The sequence below is a fragment of the Rhincodon typus genome, chromosome 6 (assembly GCF_021869965.1).
Source record: "Rhincodon typus isolate 14 chromosome 6, sRhiTyp1.1, whole genome shotgun sequence".
NCBI lineage: Eukaryota > Metazoa > Chordata > Chondrichthyes > Orectolobiformes > Rhincodontidae > Rhincodon > Rhincodon typus.
The window spans coordinates 51,439,597-51,459,748 of NC_063337.1; the positions used below are offsets into that span (position 1 = coordinate 51,439,597).

The 20,152-nt window shown below is 40.2% G+C and overlaps 1 protein-coding gene across 5 annotated transcripts in view; it reads left to right on the top strand.

The window, feature by feature from the left end:
- LOC109925367 (ubiquitin carboxyl-terminal hydrolase 35-like) overlaps positions 1-20,152 on the top strand; it is a 92,068-nt gene that overhangs the window by 54,647 nt on the left and 17,269 nt on the right. For all 5 annotated transcript variants that reach the window (XM_048598016.1, XM_048598012.1, XM_048598015.1 and 2 more), the window contains exons 8-9: positions 1,302-1,395; positions 9,932-10,038. In XM_048598016.1, coding sequence (XP_048453973.1) covers positions 1,302-1,395; positions 9,932-10,038 — 201 coding nt within the window. The remainder of the gene's footprint in view (positions 1-1,301; positions 1,396-9,931; positions 10,039-20,152) is intronic.

Below are 20,152 nucleotides of genomic sequence, written 5' to 3' on the forward strand. Positions count from 1 at the left end.
AGGCCCGAAACGTCAGCCTCTCTGCTCCTATGATGCTGCTTGGCCTGCTGTGTTCATCCAGCCCTGCACCTTGTTGTCTCGGATTCTCCAGCATCTGCAGTTCCTACTATCTCTGATTCAATTTTAACTCCGGAGTCTGTGTTGCTGTAGTAATCTTACACGGATGTTGTAATCTGGAGGTATGGGTAATGATTGTACTGATCCACCCTCTTTTCCCTGACACTTTTACTACTTGACATTGACATTTTCAGGAAGAATTTGAAGGTGGTAATCTCAACAACCACAATTTGAATGTACCTTCCTTGGCCTTCAAGTCCTAGGGTAGGTCTCAAACCCAGAGCTTTTGATTCAGAGCAAAGATGCTACCCACTGCACCACAAGACCTCCATGAGCCCAGTAGAAATGTTTAAATTGAAAATGAGTGGTAGCATTCTGTCCTTCTGAAAAATAATCATTGGTTAAAAGATATGATTGTGGTCCCATGTAAATTCAAGACCTTACAGTTCCAGAAGACTTACAAGCAGCGTCACTTAAATTGTACCACTCTGAAAGGGAACATTTAGTTGACTGTTTCCTCAACCTAAATGAGAAATCAGAAGAATCAGCTGTGTGACACTAACATTTTCACATTAACAAATCTCTGTTGTGCAGATGAATCTTTGTGAGATTTTTCTGCTTGATTTATGCTCTAGCATGCCAGATAACAACATTCTGCATCTGAAAATACAATTTCAGTCCTTAAAGTACCTTGCCCAGGCAGCCCACTTGAGCATAGGAACATGTTAGAGCAATATTGGGATTTATTCTTTATTTACTTTTCTTGACAACACAGCTGCATCTCGCAACTTTGTGATGTTTCCTTCTTGATCACAGTTTAACCCACACACCAGTTTTCTTCAATTATTCAAAATATGTTGTTTTATTTTCCATAAACAAAATCAAATCCATTTTTTAAAAAAGTACCATGATTGGTGCCACAGAGATGATTTAGCAACTAAAGGCACCGAGAAAACACCAAAGAAGCAAATACTGGAAAATAACCTAGGCCAGCCGATGCAAACTAATGAGTAATCTTTTGAATTTCAGAAATGTTATTTCATTTTACTTGGTTCTGAAACTCTATTTTCAGTCCATTTTAAGTCTATTTTTAAATTCGAATTTCTATTTTAATTTTCTGAAAAATATGGATTCGCTGTTATGACAATTTAGGAACTGTGCTGACCTGGCATAATCACAAACGTCTTGCGCCATCAGCATGCTCTTGTTAACCTTTAAACCAAGTTTTTGCTCCCCTTTTCTAGCTTCAGGCATGCTGTAATGCTACTGAAGGAGAATGATTCACAATCATTAATGATGAAACTTCAATGGCTATTTGCTTTTCTGGAACATAGTCAGGTATGGAATTTACTTTACATAAATTTAAAACCTCCAGTTCTTTTAAATTCAATAACTGTGTGATTTACGTGGTATCCTAATCTAAAAGGCAACGTGTACTACACATTGAATTCAAAATGTTGCAAACTCTAATAGGATTCTAGTCTAGTCGGGCGGCACGGTGGCTCAGTGGTTAGCACTGCTGCCTCACAGCACCAGGGGCCTGGATTCAATTCCACTCTCGGGCTGTCTGTGTGGAGTTTGCACATTCTCCCCGTGTCTGCGTGGGTTTCTTCCGTGTGCTCCAGTTTCCTCCCACAGTCCAAAGATGTGCAGGCTAGGTGGATTGGCCATGCTAAACTGCCCGTAGTGTTCAGGGATGTGTAGATTAGGTGGATTATAGGGGGATGGGTCTGCGTGGGATACTGTGAGAGTCGGTGTGGAGTTGGTGGGTCAAATGGCCTGTTTCCACACTGTAGGGACTCTAAGTCTAAGAACTAAAATTAATAGTTCATCTTGTTTAACAAATATAAATTAGATATGCAGCAATTTATGATTTCATTGAAAGAAAACTTACCTGCCTTGCGGTGAAGTTGAGGAATAAGAAAAGTGGGCATTCAGTTGATTGAGACACGCTAGAATATTCTATTAACCTGATAGCAGTGATGTTTTGTGTTTTATAATCCATTGCTAATGTACCATTAGACATTTAGATTTGCATTCCATCTGATACAGAGTCTAACTTTTTGTTCCACTAAATATTTGGATACTTGGATTGGCTGAAGGTAGAGTTCTAATGAAACTAGACCTGAATTATTAATTAGAAATGTATAAAATAATAAAACATCTAGAAAATAGACTTCAAAACATGTGATGCGTCACAGGTTCAAATCGATGAAAAGTAGACCCGAGATCACTTCAAGATGTTATCCATACAATGATCAATGTATAAATGTTCTTGCGTATACATTAGAGAAAATCCTAGAATTGTTTCAAGAACAGTTGGATACGAAGAGAATTGAATGGTTGATGTACAATCAATTGAGAAATCTTCTACCAAATACTCTCAAAAAATAAAACATGAGGAATAGAGTCTTTTGAGTGCTTTACTACATATTTCACAAAATAGTTGCTCAAATTCTAAATATAATAGTAGGAACCATCCTATCTTGGCTATATTGGATTTGTTATAGAACAGTATGTAGTGGAATTATTTACAAACTGTTGATACTTGCCAATCTCTGCCTGTACATTTTTTTCTTTTACTTCTTTTAGGGAATTGCTAACAGCCTACATTTTTGGAAGGGTGATTCAATGAAAATTAGCAAGAGTTTAATTTGTTCTCTCCACTACTACTGGGTTACTGGTAGTGCTTCTTAAAAAGTGGAATTTCTCAATTTCATGCAGCTTTTTGTTTCTCTTTTACTAGAAGAAAGTATTCAGGTAATTGAATTGAAGCCTTCACATGTTTCTTATTTCATTGAGTCATACACTGTACAATACCAGCTGATGTCTTGCCTTGTGTTGCACTTGGGCGTTCAAGACCAATGGCATTTATCAACTCAAGGCAAGTTGCACAGTTTGCTAACTATGAGCTTTATTGGGAAGGAGAGGAAGAATGAAAGTGGGGCAAAGGAGGTTTGTCTTATTTGGCACCACCATCATTGTGTGATTTTTGGATGCGAATACATGTGTGTGAGTGTCAAATCTTGAACTGTGTTGGAGGTTGCAAGGTTTACCAGATTTGATTTCAGTTGGGGTTGGGGATTAACGTCGTTGTAGGTTGATTGGTAAGTTAGAATGGTTATCTTGAATATACAGGGAGTCATCGGATGCATCAGGTTAATACCTAGGAGCAGGTGGGCTGCCAAAACTGTGGTTTTCTTTTGCAAGAGAAAGAAGGAAAAGACGTCGGCTGAAATTTGCTCCACCTAAATAGTAACTGGTCTGTTTCACCTCTTCTCTATTTTTTTCCATGGCTCCTGGACCATTCCCACTTGTATTTTCCAAGGCTGGGGATGTTGCTTTTGATTTCATTTTGGTGTGTTCAAATTTTTTAGAAGGCCTTTTCCCATTATTTTGTATGATGGGGTTGCAACTTGTTATTGTTGGGATTTCTTTGCTTATTTTGGTTTGATTGCTTTTTTTGCAGTAAATGTTTTCTTCGTAGTCATATAAGTTTTGTTTTTGCCTTTTTGTTCTACTCTGTGGGTTTTTTTTGGATGTCACTGTCATATGGCATGCTCTTAGTGATATCTATAGGGATAGTACTGAATTGTTGTCATCACTAAGTGTTTGGAATATGTAATAGATTTCAGTATATCTTGCATACTTTACACTTTGAAAACTATAATTCAAATCTTTTGATAAGATTTGTTCATATTTGTTCATAAACAGCCATTATTTATTGCAGAAGGCAAAGGAGTAATTTGGTTTAATCACAGTGCTTTTATTGAGTGACAACAGGCAATTCATAAATTTGATTTGTACAACATGATAATTCTTCTTCCCAATTTTGTAGGACTGATCAGAAAAAAAAAAATCTTCCTTCTGTTGTTACATTTGTATAGGCCCCAATTGTGGGTAGTGCAAAGAGAGTTTGCTTTTAGGAACTGTTGATTCTAGTGATCTTTCTTCTTTTGTGTACTGTGTATAGCGTGAGCCACTTCACCATTTTACTTGAATTAATAAGTGTGTTTAGTGTTACTCTGTTACAAAAGAAATTCCTTTGACCCATTTTCTTGAAATGTTGTGTTTTTCTCTTCATCAGTGAAACTTCAATAGCAAAGTGTCTTGTGCTATTACTTCTAAATCAACTGTCAAAATATATGCATACTCGCCATCAGTATTCAGAAAAGAAAAGCAAATAACTGCAGATGTTGGAGACCTGAAACATAGTGGGCCTGGCAGCATCTGTGGAGAGAGGCGTTAATGTTTCAAGTCCAATATGACCCTTCTTCAGAACTGATGTTGCCAGACATGACAACTTTCCCTGCACTTCCTGCCAATGTTTAGAACATATATTTTGCAAGATCTCTCTAGCTCTTGATGATCATACATTGGGCATATGCTCAGAAGGCATGACTTCAAGGAACATTGTACATTTATCAACAGCACAAAATCATTATACTAGATACCTTTACCTGAATTGGAAATAAACAAGGAAATTTGAAGATTCACTTCATGATTTCACTTTGTCTCATTTGTGTTTGAAATGTTCAAATACTGTTTATTTTGAATGTAGCTGTTTCTTTTTTGCTCCATCAACCACAGTGGTAGCAGTCCTTGCCATCCACGAGATACACTACAGCAATTTCTGAGCCTTGTTTGGACTCTACTGCTTAAACGGACAAGAACAACAGATCTTTGATAACCACTATCTGCAAGCTCCATCCAAGGTGTGCACTGTTTGACTTGCAGCTATATCAACATTCTTTCACTGGTGCTGAGTTAAAAACCATTAACTCTTTAATAGCCTTGCGTGTTACCATGTGGATTTCAGCCATCATTACCATCTTGAGGGCAATTAGAGATGGGCAACCAATTCTGTCTCTGCTGGTTACTATTGAAGCATTTAAAAGAATAATTTTTTTAATATAGTCCATCTCTATTGTTTCCTGGGTCAGTTTCTTGAGCCCTATGCAATGCAAGTTAAATTTGGAACAAGGTTAAACAGTAAAATGATTTACAAGCTCCTCATCAATATTCCTTCACACTGTTAATTACACCAGTAAGTACCCACCTGTCTGCAATTATTAAATCCTTAACTTACTGCCCATTTCTCTCTTACATTCATGTGTGCCTGTTAAATTCAGAATTGGGCATCTTGGAGCTGCTTCAACTCCTCAAAGCATACCACATTTTTAGTTCTCAACTCATTCATTCTTGGGAGTTAAAATTCCTCCCTTAGATTTTCATGAGTCTGTACAAATTTTCATTTTAGCACCATTTGCAGAACTAATGCTCATATCTAAAGTGTTGGAAGTTACAAGCATAAAGTTTCCCACAGGATGCCAGGTGGATTGCACTACCAAACCACCTGTCTTTGCACACCTGCATCTGTAAATAGAAGTGATCAAAATTTGCTCAGTGGATGATTAGAGCGTGCGGAGGCTTCAATTCACAATTTGGTTTGTAACCAAAGGCTTGTTAAAATAAAACTATGAAATAGAGGTACAGAATACAAGAGCTGTGAGGTTAACTTTGCACATGATGCTTGTTAGACCTCAGCTGTAGTGTTGTATGGTGTTCTTGGTGCCATAATACAGGATGGATTTGAATGCATTCGAGAGGGTGCAAAAGAAGTTTACAATAATGATGAGACACTTAAGATATGAAGAGAAATTGGGACTGTTTTCATTGGAGAGGAGAAGGCTAAGATTTTTAACAGGTTCAAAATCGTGAATGGTAAGGAAAAACTGTTCCTACTTGTAAACTGATCGAGAACTAGAAGGCATATTTTAAAGTGATTTGTAAAATAAGCAAAGATGAGGTGAGAAAGTACCATTTCAGCAAGTAATTAAGGTATGGAATACTCTACCTAAAAGTGTTAGAGATAGATTCAATTTTGGCATTCAAGGCAGTTTTGGATTGTTATTTAAATAGAAAAAACATTCAGGGTTACAGGAACAGAAGAGATTGGTGCCAAGTTGAAATGATCAGATAGGTACTGCAGACACCATGGGCCAAATGGCCTTATCCTGCCCTGTAACAATTCCTATGATCTTGTCTTGGTGGGTCATTCTTTACCTACACTCCAGTTGTAGCATGTGCTGTCAGCCAGAAAAATCTGATCGACAGCAGCTTGATCAGAGCAGCCAAATCATACTTGTGGACTGTTCAGTGATGTAAGGTATACTTTGATATCATTTATTTTAGAGTTTGCATTTTGCACTACTAGCATGTAGATTTTGATCTGTTTACATGAGGGAGTTTAATGGCTAACTTGAAACTATTTCTGGAGACTTTTTTTTTAAAAAAACCAGTATGAGAGGGGAGAGACCCTGGTGTGTTAATAGGGATTTGTTTGTTTTGGGAGACATTTGAGCAGGTAGAATAAACATTGAGGAGGATGAATTTACTTTGGGGGGGGAGAAATCCATAGCTTGGAAAGCTTTTATTTTTCATTTTGCAGAAGTCCTGATTAAAGTTAGATGAACAAAACAATTTTTCCTCAAAAAGGGAGTTAATTTAGAACTGTTAGAGAATAGTTTTAAGTGTAATTTCAGTATTTGGTTTAAGAGCCCTGAAGCAATTTATTTGAAGTGGAGAAAGTCTAAGCTCAAATGCATGACTAATCAAGGAAGAGGGTATCAAACTCTCTGGATTGGGAATTGAAAAAAATAGTTGAGTTGAACTCTCAGATCTGATAGCGATGCGAACTGTTACTGTCTTTGAGCACTGGACTGTAAAGTGATGGTGTTGGGAAAGATAGGATTGTGTTTTTACTGTTCAGAATCTTTTCACAATTTTAAGTCAACTATCCAACAACATGATTGGTGAAGTTGCTTAACATGATCTATGTTAGTAGAGAGCTAAATGTAGAACTAGTATCCTGTTCTAAAGCCGCTTGCTAACGTATCATAAGGCTACAGAACATTGAGTGCACTTTCTCTTAATTTTTGTCTATGACTTGTTGATCCTTGCACCCTAGCACTGATAAAGATGATCTTCCAGAGGATTTTAGAATATTGTTTCACTTTGTCATCTTGTGCCATTCTCATTTGGTTGTCCCTAACAATTTTTCAGATTTTACCTCTATGCGATCTAGTGGCCCCATCACCAATGCCCAAGTAGTTAAAGAAACGTGCATCCAATGAGGGTCTCAGAAATTTAGGTGTAATTGATACATACACTCAGACAGGATTAGCACTAGTTCCTTAACGTTATAGACATCAGTGCCAAAAGATTGTTCTCATGAACTTTTAATGAGTTGACCTCCCATGTCTGTACAGTTACTGCTGTGTCACAAAAGTGTATGTCTGGTGCATTTTTTTTTTAAAAACAATTAAATACTACTCTCCCCTCTCAGCTTGTCTACTAAAGATGCTTAATAATACTTCTCTGTCTCCCTTCATTCCAAAACTGTTGCTCCATTCATGTTGCTTACCCAGGCAGTCAAGCCTGCATGAGCTGGAATCTTATCTCTTTGCTTCAGTTTTACTAGCACTCATTCTTCTCAACCTCCAATAGCATAGTGCCTTCAGCCTCTACTCCATCATATTTCTATCATAAACTGAGTTTGAAGCTTCCATGGTTTTGTATCAACCCTGAGCTTCTTCAAAACATTTTTCTTAATCCCATTTCTCTTTGCTACAGTTACGATGCTTGTAACATTGATGTTTTTGTAATTTAAGGTAAATTGAGACTGTGTAGTTTTAAACGTAGGGTAGAGAAAAGATTTTGTGACCTGTTCTGGGGTTTTCTGACAATAAATGTGGGCACAATTTTTTTTAAGAAAAAATTTGCTGACACCATCTTTGGAAAGAGAATCAGCGTGAATGTCATATTGGACTCAAAACTTTAACACTGTTTCTTTCATGATAGATGCTGTCAGACCTGCCGAGTTTCTCCAGCACTTGGTTTTTATTTCCATTCTAGAGCATCTGCAGTACTTTGCTTGTATTTGATTAAGGCTGAGTAGTTTAGTTGTTCGAGACCAGTACTGTTTTATAGAAGTTGTCAACTGTAAGCTGAACTTTCTCTTTAAAAGTTGTTGGTCTCTATGGGATTGTAATATGATTTTGAGACTTCAGTTCATGACTTTATCACATTTAATGCTCAGTTTCTTCAATATTTTTCTTGCTGTTCTCCTTCATTTTGCACTCCACACACTGCCCTTTGTCAGGATACAGGGAGATGTTTTCAGCTACCTCCAGTCCTGTTCCCTGCCTCACTTTAGTAATATTCATTTATGTGTCCCCACCAAGGACAATTCATTGCTCCTTCTGTGTAATTTTTAGGTTTTTCGAGGATGATTTGCTGATCGTGAAAATTCAGTAGCAGGCTAGTAACAGTGCAGTATTAATTTTCCCTACGGCCTGTGGAAAGCAGGTTCTCAGACTTGTGATCTCTGCAATCATTGGTTGGATTTATAGAGTCATAGAGTTACGTAGCACAGAAACAGACTCTTCAGTTAACTCGTCCATGCCGACCAAATATCCTAAATTGATGTGGTCCCATTTGCCAGTGTTTGGCCCATACCCCTCAGAACCCTTCCTATTCATGTACCCATCCAGATGCCTTTTAAATGGTGTAATTTTAACCGCCTCCACCACTTCCTGTTGCAGCTCGTTCCATACGTGCACTTTTCTCTGCGTGAAAAAGTTGCCCTCGGGTCCCTTCTAAATTTTTCCCCACTCACCTTAAACCCATGCCTTCTAGTTGTGGACTCGCCCATTATAGGAATTAGACCTTGGCTATTCACCCTACCCATGCCCATCATAATTTTATAAACCTATATAAGGTCACCACTCAGTCTCTGACACTCTAGGGAAAAACACTCCAGCCTATTCAGCCTCCCTCAATAGCTCAAACCCTCAAATCCTGGCAGCATCCTTATAAATCTTCTCTAAACCCTTTCAAGTTTAACAACATCTTTTCTCTAGATTTGCTTAAGGTAACTAAATTGATCTAGCCTACTGCTTCCCAGAATCTCTCCTTGACAACATACTTGTCAAAATGAACTGGCCCCTCTTTGGCAAGCTGTTGGATTCCTGCCTGTTGTGTTGACTGCCCTTCAAATCCAGAATTTCTTTGCTTCAAAGGCTCTAAATTTAGAGGGAAAAATTTATCTATGATATTGGTGTCATCTACATGATGCCTGTTAATATTGGCAGTGGAAAAATTTACTTGAATGGTATGATTGTGTTTTTAAGCAACACCTTACCTTGTTAATTGCATGTTACAATTTGTTGGATGCTGACCACTAACTAAAGTTAAAGTGTGTTGTACCTGATCTGCAACCTCATTGCATGAACATGAGAAATTCATTTTTAAAAAGTAGCCATAGATATTGTATGAGATTTTCAGGTGATCTACTGTGGAAATTTTGGTCTTGGTTGTGGCAATCTTAATGCAGTTTTTCTAACCAAAATGTGAATAGTCAGCCTTTTCACCACCGATTCTTTTGTGATCCATATGTGTGGCTTGTCGGTGAAGTGGAAGGAAATTTGATTACTTGCTCTATGATACGGTCTTTCCTATTCTTTAACCGTAGTTTATTCTCCACAGGTATAGTTCTCTCTCTTCTACATCCATCTTCCACGTTCTTCAATTTCTCACTTTATTTATAGACTTTTTAAAATGTGATTTCTAGCCATTTTTTCACTTTATAGACATATGACCATGAGGAATATCTTGTTACTGTTAATCTTAAGAGTTCTTAGAACTTCTCCTTCTCCCATTTCTATTAGATGTACCCTGGTCCAAGTGGTATATAAATTTCAGGGAATATGGATGGTTATCACAAGTAGTTCAAGTAACCTTTTGAGTTGTGTGGTTATTTTTGAGGAATGACCATGTTTGAATTTCTAACTTCTCTAATTTACATTTGTAGAGACCAGCCATCTCCCCCAGTAGCTTTTTGAAAGCTTCTTCTCCTCCATGGTTTAACCCAGGAGCCCAACAGGACTGTTCAGAATACTTAAAATATCTGTTGGACAGGTTAGTTGAAGAGTTGAAATGTAAATTTAAGTGTGGGGGGAGAGGGGATGACAGGGGTGGTGTAGCTGTTGTTCAGTTTTCTATGTCACATGTGTCTGGTCTGTACACATTGATCCACGATAACTGTTCATTATTGACTTATCTATCATGGCGTGGCTCCTCTGCTGTTGGTATAATCTTCCGTGTTCAGCACAGCCAATTCCAATGTTTCAGCTGTTGTTTAATTGTCCACTGACGCAAGAAACGTTGATCCTCCCTCATTTCATTCATTGTTACTCAGGCACTACATCCAACTTCCTGCCCCAGTTTTTTCCAGATGTAACTCTGGCTGTGGCTGAACTTCTTTCCAGGCACTAACTTATTTCTAATCTGCAGATATTGCAATTGCTCCTAACTATTAAAGGCAGGTCAAGACTCAACTTCTCAGTATCCATATGCAAACCCTATCACCTTTGGTAGAGATGTGTGTTCTCAGTTCCCACAGCTGTATGGATGGCCCTCCCATCATTGCTATTTAATGTGCACTGTGGGGTGATCTACTATCTCTATTTATCACGTGTTAATTCTGGGTGTTAGAAATAAATTGTACATTTATTGTAGATTGTGATACTGTTCTAATGTTTTTAGTAAAGCTTAATGTTGTTTGCTTAATATTATGGAATCTTGTGGCTTTATTCTCTTGGTAAGTCCCCTGAATCTCTCGCTTTTTGCCTACTTTGAAAATATAAGTTCTGGTTCTTAGCCAGCTCAAAATACAAATTTGAGATATGGTCTGGGATCACAACATGCAGTTTGGAATGAAGCAAAATTCAGAACATGTGTTGAAAAATAATTTTATTCCTTTCTAAGGCTCTTCACAATAATTTTACATGTAAGGTGTACTTTTTGGCTTTATTTCAATGCTTCTCTTCCATTTTATATCGTAAAATAGTATAAATCCTTCCCTCAGTCACAGTACCAGTCAAACCGTCAACTTTCTTGTTCACTTTGGCCAGCTTGAAAATCTTGCTCTCAGTTGACAAAATAGCCAAATCAACCCAGTTGTTTGGAAATCCCATGTCATGCTCTCGTTAGTCCGTCCTTGTTCAAGTTCTGCATAGTATCCCAAAACTCCACTAGGAATATGCTGTTATGTTGCTTCTATGGAAATGTCAGTTGTGTTCAGGAAAATTTAAGACTACCTGTAGGCATTAATATAACTTGCTGTCCTTAAAAGAGCTTCAGCAGGCCACCTACAAGGAGTAATGTGTTAATAAGAAAAGCCTGTCTAAAGTGTAGCAATAGGAAGCGACCCCAATTTATAGCGTCAAGCTTCTTACTTTAACCTATGTCCAGTTTGCCACAATTCATTTTGAGGATGGAGTCTTTGCAGGAAGTGGAGTATTAAGCTGCGTAACCCACACAATTGTGAGAATTGGGGAACTTGTATGAAATAGCTGTGGAGTGGCAGGGGTTTTTTTTCTGTTTCTCTGTCTACCATATTTGTACTACATTTACTAAAAGCATTTCCCAGTGTCTTAACTTTAGGTGTTAGCTACATATCTCCTTTTTTTTTTGGAGCAGTGGACGTTCTGGGGGATGTTTTTATTTATTCATTCACTGGATGAGGGTGTCACTGGCTAAGGCAGCATTTATTAGCATCCCTAATTGTCCAGAGAGCAGTTAAGAGTTGACCACATTGCTGTGGCTCTGGAATCACATGTAGGCCAGACCAAGTGAGGATGGCAGTTTCCTTTCCTAAACGACATTAGCGAACTAGATGGGTTTCACGGTCATCATTAGACTCTTAATTCCAGATTTTTTTTTTTTGTTGAATTCAAATTCCACCATCTGCCATGGTGGGATTTGAACCTAGGTCCCAGAACATTATCTGGGTCCCTGGATTAACAGTCCAGCAATAATACTAGAAGGCCATCGCCTCCCCTGGTGTATGAAAGAGAATCAGGTGAATCTGATAATAATGTTGGCTTTTTTATTTTGGTGAACATAGTGTGCATTTCAAGTGTTCTTTTCTTTTCATTTTCATTTCCAAGTGTGCTGTCTTTTTTTTTGGTTTTCTGCATAACTTTCTCCCAATTCCTTGATCTTTATTAGTCTCCTCTGATTACATATCTATGATATCTCTTCTTTCATCATTGCTCCACGTTCCCCAACCCTACTAAAATTGCTAGTCACTGAACATATAGCGCTCTTGAAAAGTAGCAACTGAAGTGTTATTCCTTTTTCTACCCGGACTGACTGGTCCTAGGAGGGCTGTAGGGTCCCCAAGCGGAAAAGGGACCACATTGTGACTTCAACACTTCACTTGCATTTCCCAGAATCTAGTCTGCTGCATTTGCTGCTCACAATTTGGTCTCCTCTACATTGGGGAAACGAAGTGTAGACTTGGTGACCGCTTCGCAGAACATCTACGTTCTGCTCGCAAAAAAGACGCTGAACTACCTGTTGCCTGCCACATTAATGCACCACCCTGCTCCCTGGCCAACATCTCTGTCTCTGGCTTGCTGCAGTGTTCCAGTGAAGCTCAATGCAAGCTGGAGGAACAACACCCCATTTTCCGCTTGGGGACCCTACAGCCCTCCGGACTCCATACTGAGTTCAATAATTTTAGGGCCTAAACTCTCCCATGTCCCAGCCCCCTACCCCACACACCAGGCCTTGTTATCACATAGCCTGCCATTACACACCCCCTGTTGTTAGTCACTAACAGTCCCCATTAACAACTATTCACCCTCCCAGCCTGATCGTTAGCCACTCCTTTGTCTGTCCAACTGTCTTTCGCTCTCTTTGGGCTCTATCCTATCGTTTACTCCCTACCCCAACCTCCTCCCTATTTTCTGCATATAAACTGATGTTTTCCCAGCCACCATTAGTTCTGAGGAAGGGTCACTGGACCCGAAACGTTAACTCTGTTTTTTCCTTCACAGATGCTGCCAGACCTACTGAGCTTTTCCAGCAACTTTGTTTTTGTGCCACCTTCAATATCCTATCTACCTGCAACTCCACTTTCAAGGAACTATGAACCTGGACACCAAGGTCTCTTTGTTCAGCCACACTCCCCAGGACCTTACCATTAAGTGGGGAGGTGGTGGCCAAGTGGTGTTATTGCTGGACTGTTAATCCAGAGACCCAGATAACGTTCTGGGGATGCAGGTTCGAATCCCACCATGGCCGATGGTGGAATTAAGAATCTAATGATGACCATGAATCCGCTGTTGATTGTCGGAAAAGCCGATCTGGTTCACTAATGTCCTTTAGGGAAGGAAAGTGCCATCCTTACCTGGTCTGGCCTACATGTGACTCCAGACCCACAGCAATGTGGTTGACTCTGAACTGCCGTCTGGGCAATAAATGCTGCCTAGCCAGCGACACCCTCATCCCGTTAATAAATAAAATAAGAAGTATAAGTCCTGCTCTGATTTGCCTTTCCAAAATGCAGCACCTCACATTCATCTAAATTAAACTCTATCTGCCACTCCTTGGCCCAATGGCCCATCTGATTAAGATCCCGTTGTACTTTCAGGTAACCTTGGCTGTCCACTACACTCCAATTCTGGTGTCATCTGCAAACTTAATTACTATACCTCTTATATTCACATCCGAATCATTTACATAAATGTCAAAAAGCAGTGGACTCAGCACCGATACTTGTGGTACACCGCTGGTCACAGGCTTCCAATCTGAAAAGCAACCTTCCACCACCACCCTCCATCTTCTACCTTTGAGCCAGTTCTGTATCCAAATGGCTAGTTCTCCCTGTATTCCATGTGATCTAACCTTGCTAACCAGTCTACTATGAGGAGCCTTAGCGATTGCCTTACTGAAGTCCAAATAGATCATATCCACCACTCTGTCCTCATCCATCCTCTTCATTTCTCTTTACCATACTTGATTCTAAGAGGACAAATCTTTGCGTTTTATGTAAATGTGGAGGCTATTTGCAGACATTGTCCGTGGGCAGTTCAGGTACAGGATGATGTGGCCAAGGTTTCATGACTGCAAAGTGTGTGCAGTGTTGATGAAGTAAACAGCACAGTATGCCAGTAAAAAAAATTGTGTTGCCTGCTTAGCTCTACCCATAAAAATAGTAGTTTTCAGATTTTCTGAGCAAAGTGGGAAGTATCCCACTCCCCAATGAGTATCTGCTGCTCAGAATTCCATTCATTATGAGAGAGGATGACCCTGTAAACTATCTTGGAATACTGCAGACCAACTTATTTTGAGTTGGTGGTGACCTATAGTAGTATTATCACTAGACTATTAATCCAGAAATTCAGCTAATGTTTTGGAGACCCACGTCCAAATCCCACAATAGCAGATGGTGGAATTTCAATTCAATTAAAAAATCTTGAATTTAGAATTTATTGATGACCATGAATTTTTTGTTGTTTGTGCATAAAACCTATCTTGCTCACTAATGTCCTTTAGGAAAGGAAATCTACCATCCTCATTTGGTTTCAACATGTAGATCCATTGCAATGTGGTTGACTCTCAACTGCCCTCTGAAATGGCGTAGCAAGGCACTCAATTGTATCAATCCCTACAAAGTCTCAAAAAAGAAATGAAACCAAACGGGCCACCTGGCATCAACCTAGGCACCCTGCAAAGTCCTCCTTCCTAACATCTGGGGACTAGTATCAAAATTGAGAGAACTGTTTCACAGACTAGTCAAGCAATAGGCTAATATAGTCATACCCTCGGAATCATGCTTTGCAGACAATGTCCCAAACACCACCATCACCATCCCTGGATATGTCCTGGACGAGAGGACATACCCAGAAGAGGTGGAGATCTAGAGGTATACAGTCATGAGGGAGTTGTCCTGGGAGTCCTCAAAGTTGATTCTGGACTCTATGAAGTCTCATGGCATCAGGTTAGACTTGGGCGAGGAAACCTCCTGCTGATTGTGTACTGTCTTCCTCAACTGATGAAGCAGTACTCCTCCATGTTGAACAACACTTAAAGAAGCACTGAGGGTGGCAAGGGTGCAAAATATAATTAGGTGGGGGATTGGCTTGGTAGCTATGCTGTTGATTGAGCGGGTCAGTTCCTAAAGGACATAGCTGCTAGAATGGGTCTCCGGCAGGTGGTGAGGGAACTGACGAGAGAAGAATATGCTTGACCTCATCCTCACCAACCTGCCTGCTGCAGATGCATTTGTCTGTGACAGTATTGGCCGAGTGACCACCGCACAGTCCTTGTGGACATAAAGTTCCACCTTTACATTGACAATACCGTTCATTGTATGGTGTGGCACAAGTACTATCACTGTGCTAAATGGGACAGACTTTGAATGGATCTAGTAACTCAAGCCTGGGCATTCATGAGACACTGTGGGCCATGAACAGCAAAATTATACTCCACAATCTGCAAGCTCGTTGCCTGGCATATCCCCCACTCCATCATTGCCATCAAGCCAGGGGATCAACCCTGGTTCAGTGAACAGTGCAGGAGGCCATGCCATGAGCAAGAGCAGGCATACCTAAATATGAGGTGTCAACCTGGTGAAGATGCAAAACAGAACTACTTGTGTACCAACCAGCAGGAGCAGTAAGTGATAGACAGAGCTATGTGATCCCACAACCAATGGATCAGATCTTCATCCTTCCACATCAAGTCATGTATGGTGGTGGACAGTTAAACAACTAACTAGAAGAAGAGGAGGCTGCACAATTATCCCCATTCTCAATGATGGAAAAGGTGCAAAAGATAAGGCTGAAGCATTCGCAGCAGTATTCAGCCAGAAGTGCTAAGTAGATGATCCATCTCGACCTCCTCCAGTGGTCCCCCACATCATAGATACCAGTCTTTAATCAGTTCTCTCCTTGTGATGTCAAGAAACAACTGGTGGCACTGGATACTGCAAAGACTATGGGCCTTGACAATATCCTGGCAAGAGTACTGAAGACGTGCTCCAGAGCTTGAATCTCCACTGGACAAATTGTCCCAGTACAGCACCAGTGCTAGCATAAACCTGATAATATGGAAAATTGCCCAGTTATGTCCTGTACACAAAAAGCAGGACAAGTCCAACCTGGCCAGTTACCACCCTATCAATCTACTCGTAATCATTTTAAAAAGTGATGGAAGGTGTATCGAGCAGCACTTCATCAGCAATCATCTGCTCAGTAATGCCCAGTTTGGGTTCTACCAGGGCCACTCAGCTCCTGACCTCATTACAACTTTCGTTCAAACATGAACAAAAAAGCTGAATTCCAGAGTTGTGGTGAGAGTGACAGCTCTTGACATCAAGGCCACTTTCGACTGAGTGTGGCATCAAGGCGCCCTGGTAAAACTGGAATCAGTGAATACTGGGGGCAAACTCTCTGCTGGTTGAAGTCATACCTGGCACATAGGAAGATGGTTGTGGTTGCTGGAGGTCGGTCATCTCAGTTGCAGGACATGTCTACAGGAGTTCTTCAAGGTAGTGTCCTAGGCCCAACTATCTTCAGCTGCTTCATCGATGACCTGCCCTCCGTCATAAGGTCAGGTGTGAGGATGTTTGTCGATGTTTGCAGAATGTTCAGCACCATTCGCGACTCCTCCGCTATTGAAGCAGCCCACGTTTAAATGCAACAAGACCTGGACAATATCCAGACTTGGGCTGACAAGTGGCAAGTAATATTCGCGCATACAGATGCTAGACAATGACCATCTCCAATAAGGGACAATCTAACCCCTACTGAATTCCCCCACTATCAACATCCTGGAGATGACCAGAAACTCAACTGGATTTTCTCATAAACATAGTGGCCACAAAAGCAGGTCAGACGCTAGGAATACTGTGGTAAGTATGATTCCCCAAAGCCTGTCCACCATCTCCAAGGCACATCAGGAGTATGATGGAATGCTCCTCACTTGCCTGGATGGGTGCAGCTCCAGCAACACTGGGAGCTTAACACCATCCAAGTCACAGCAGCCTGCTCAATTGGCACCACGTGCAGAAGTATCCGCTCCCTCCACCACTGATGCTCAGTAGCAGCAGTGTGTACTTTCACAAAATGCACTGCAGAAATTCATCAAAGGTCCCTGGACTGCACCTTCCAAACCCCTGACCACTTACGTATAGAAGGACAAGAGTAGCAGATACATGGGAACACCACCACCTACAAGTTCCCTCTCCAAGCCAATCACCATTCTGACTTGGAAATACATCGCTATTCCTTCACTGTCATTGGGTCAAAATCCTGGAATTCCCTCCCTAAGGGCACTGTGAGTCCACCTATAGCAGATGGACTGCAGCGGTTCAAGAAGGCAGCTCACCACCACTTTCTCAAGGGCAGCTATGGAGGCAATGAATACTGGCCAGCCAGCAACATCCATGTCCCATGAATGAATTTAAAAACAAAATTTCTAAGATTGGTACAAAAGTTTAACAAATTCTAAACATCTGTCACAAAATGTCACCTGAGGGCATTTCAACATCCAAATTTCCATGTGCCAGTGGACAATCTGCAGCTCATCTCTAATACCTCATTGAGCTAACAGAATTTAAACAATATGTTTGGTTATTGTTTACTGAGCAACATGTGATCAATTGATGGCACCATACTCGTTCAGTACTTAAAAGAACAATGTGGTTGAGGTATATATGGTATTTTGCTCAATTTTGGAACATGAGGCATTTATAAAAATTGGCAGGGCATTCACTTCTAGCCCAACAAAATCATATTGAACTTGTTTACGCTTAACAGTCTTACTTAACAAACTTTGAACAGAAATATATATGCGAACTGTGATGTGATGTAACTTACCGCACTCAGGAAAACATTAAAACTAGCTTGCCAAGTGAAAATCCTATCAATAAGGAACATCATTTAATTCCTTTTGGGTCTGAGACAAAAACAAAACCCTACATTTATGTGGCACCTTGGTGTTCCCTAAAATCATTAAATTGGTGTTATTTATTTTGAAGAATATTGTGAAGTTTTGATCATTTCACATTATGATCTTGTGCTTGCTAACTTATACAGCAGGACATCACAATGGAGGATTGTGTGGAAAGGATGATGGACTGGGTTGTATTGTACGCTGATCAGGGTTGAAGAGGCACATAAAATCTAATAGCCTTCTCACCATTTACCTGAGCACCCTTGATCTGTCTGAAATTTTACGAGATGCCAGGTGGCTCATCTGCCCTTGAGCCTGCTTCAGCCCTTACGTCACTAACTTTCTTCTTTTAAGAATTCATTTACAGAATGTGGGAATCACTTGTAGGCCAGCATTTATTGTCCGTACGTAATTTAATGTAATTTCCTTGAGAAAATTGTGGTGACATGCAATGTTGACGTGCTGCAGTCCATGGAAGCTACTTACACCCACGGTGCTGTCCAGACAGAAGTTCTAGGATTTTGTCCCAGAAATACTGAAGGAACAGTGATTTACTTCCAACACAGATGGTGTGTGATTTGGCAGATATTTGGATGTATCTCCTGCATTTATTCTTCCAGATGGTAGAATTTGCAGGTTTGGAAGGTGCTTTCAAAACACCTTTAATAAGCTGTTGCACTGTGTTTTGCAGGTGATTTCGAGTGCTGCCACTGTAGATCAGCGTTGAAGGTGTGGATGTGGTGCCAGTCAAGCAGATTGTTTTGGTCTGGATGGTGTTGAGCATCTTGTGTTGTTGGAGGGTCTATCTTATGAGAAGAGTTTGAGTAGATTGAGTCCATACTCATTGGAATTTAGAAAATCAAGAGGTGACCTTACCGAAATATAAAAGAAATTCTTAAGTGACTTCAAAAGGTAGATGTGGATATGGTGTTTTCCCTTGTGGGAGAGTCTAGGACCAAAAGGCATAATCTCAGAACAAGGGGTTGCACATTTAAGACAAAAATGAAGAGGAATTTCTTCGTTTAAGGGGAGTGAATTGGTAGAATTCTATACCGCAGAGAGCTGCCGAGATTGTTTTCTTCAGTATAATCAAGGCTGAGAAAGATAGTTTTTTTGATCAGTAAGGGAATTGAGGCCCACCTGATTCTCTCCTGCTCGTGAGTCAATCCCCTATACTTGTCATCACCCTACTGAACCTTCCCTGGACTGCCTCCAATGTCAGTATACCTTCCCTCAGAAAAGGGGCCTAGAATTGATAACAGTCTTACAGCTGTGGGGGTCTGACTAGTCCCACATTCCATTTGTCTTCCATCATCCATTGAACTTGGATGCTATGATGAAGAAGGTGATTTGGCGGTAATTGGCTGGGTTAGATTTGTCCTTCGTTTTGTCGACAGAACATACCTGGATAATTTTCTACATTTTCCATTATTGGATAAATGCCAACATTGTAGCTGTACTGGAGCAGGGGGCGAGGCTAGTTCTGGGCACATTATTAATGCTATTGCCAGAATGTTGTCCAGGCTCATAGCCTTGGCAGTATCCTGTGTGTTCAGCCATTGCATGATGTCAGGTTGGTTGAATCAAATCAATTTAATGACTTGGCTGAGGGAATGAAGGCATAGAAACAAAATTTACAGATGATACCATAATAGATAGCAGTGTAGGTTTTGCAGAAGACAAAAAGAAATTGCAAACAGACATAGGTTGTAAGTGGTCAAAAGCTTGGCAGTTGGAGTGTAATATGGGAAATGCAGGAAAAATGTAAAAGCAGAGTATGACTTAAATGGAGAACGACTACAGAATTCAGAGGTGTAGGGGCTTTAGGTGCTGTAGTGAATGAGTCACAAAAAATGATCTGCAGGTGCAGCACATAACCAAAACCTAATGCTCTGCTATCCTTTATTATGAGAGGAAGTGAACATAAAAGTAACAATGTATGCTTCGGTTATACAGGACAGGATGAGACCACATGTTGAATACTGTGTGCAGTTTTGGTCTCCTTATTTAGGGGAGGATGTATATGCATCAAGAGTGGCCAGAAGATTTACGAGATTAATACTTAAAAAATGCACATTAGGGCTGGTAGGTTGGATGGGCTTGGCTTGTTTCCACTGGAGTTTGATTCTGAATGGTCTTGACCAGGTAGATGTGGAAAGTATGTTTCATCTTGAATCATTCAGAAATACTGTGTAGGCTGTTTTAAATTTGGGATCACCCTTTCAAGGCAGAGATGAGAATTTTTTTTTCTCAGAAGGTTGTGCAACTTTAGAAATCTCCATCT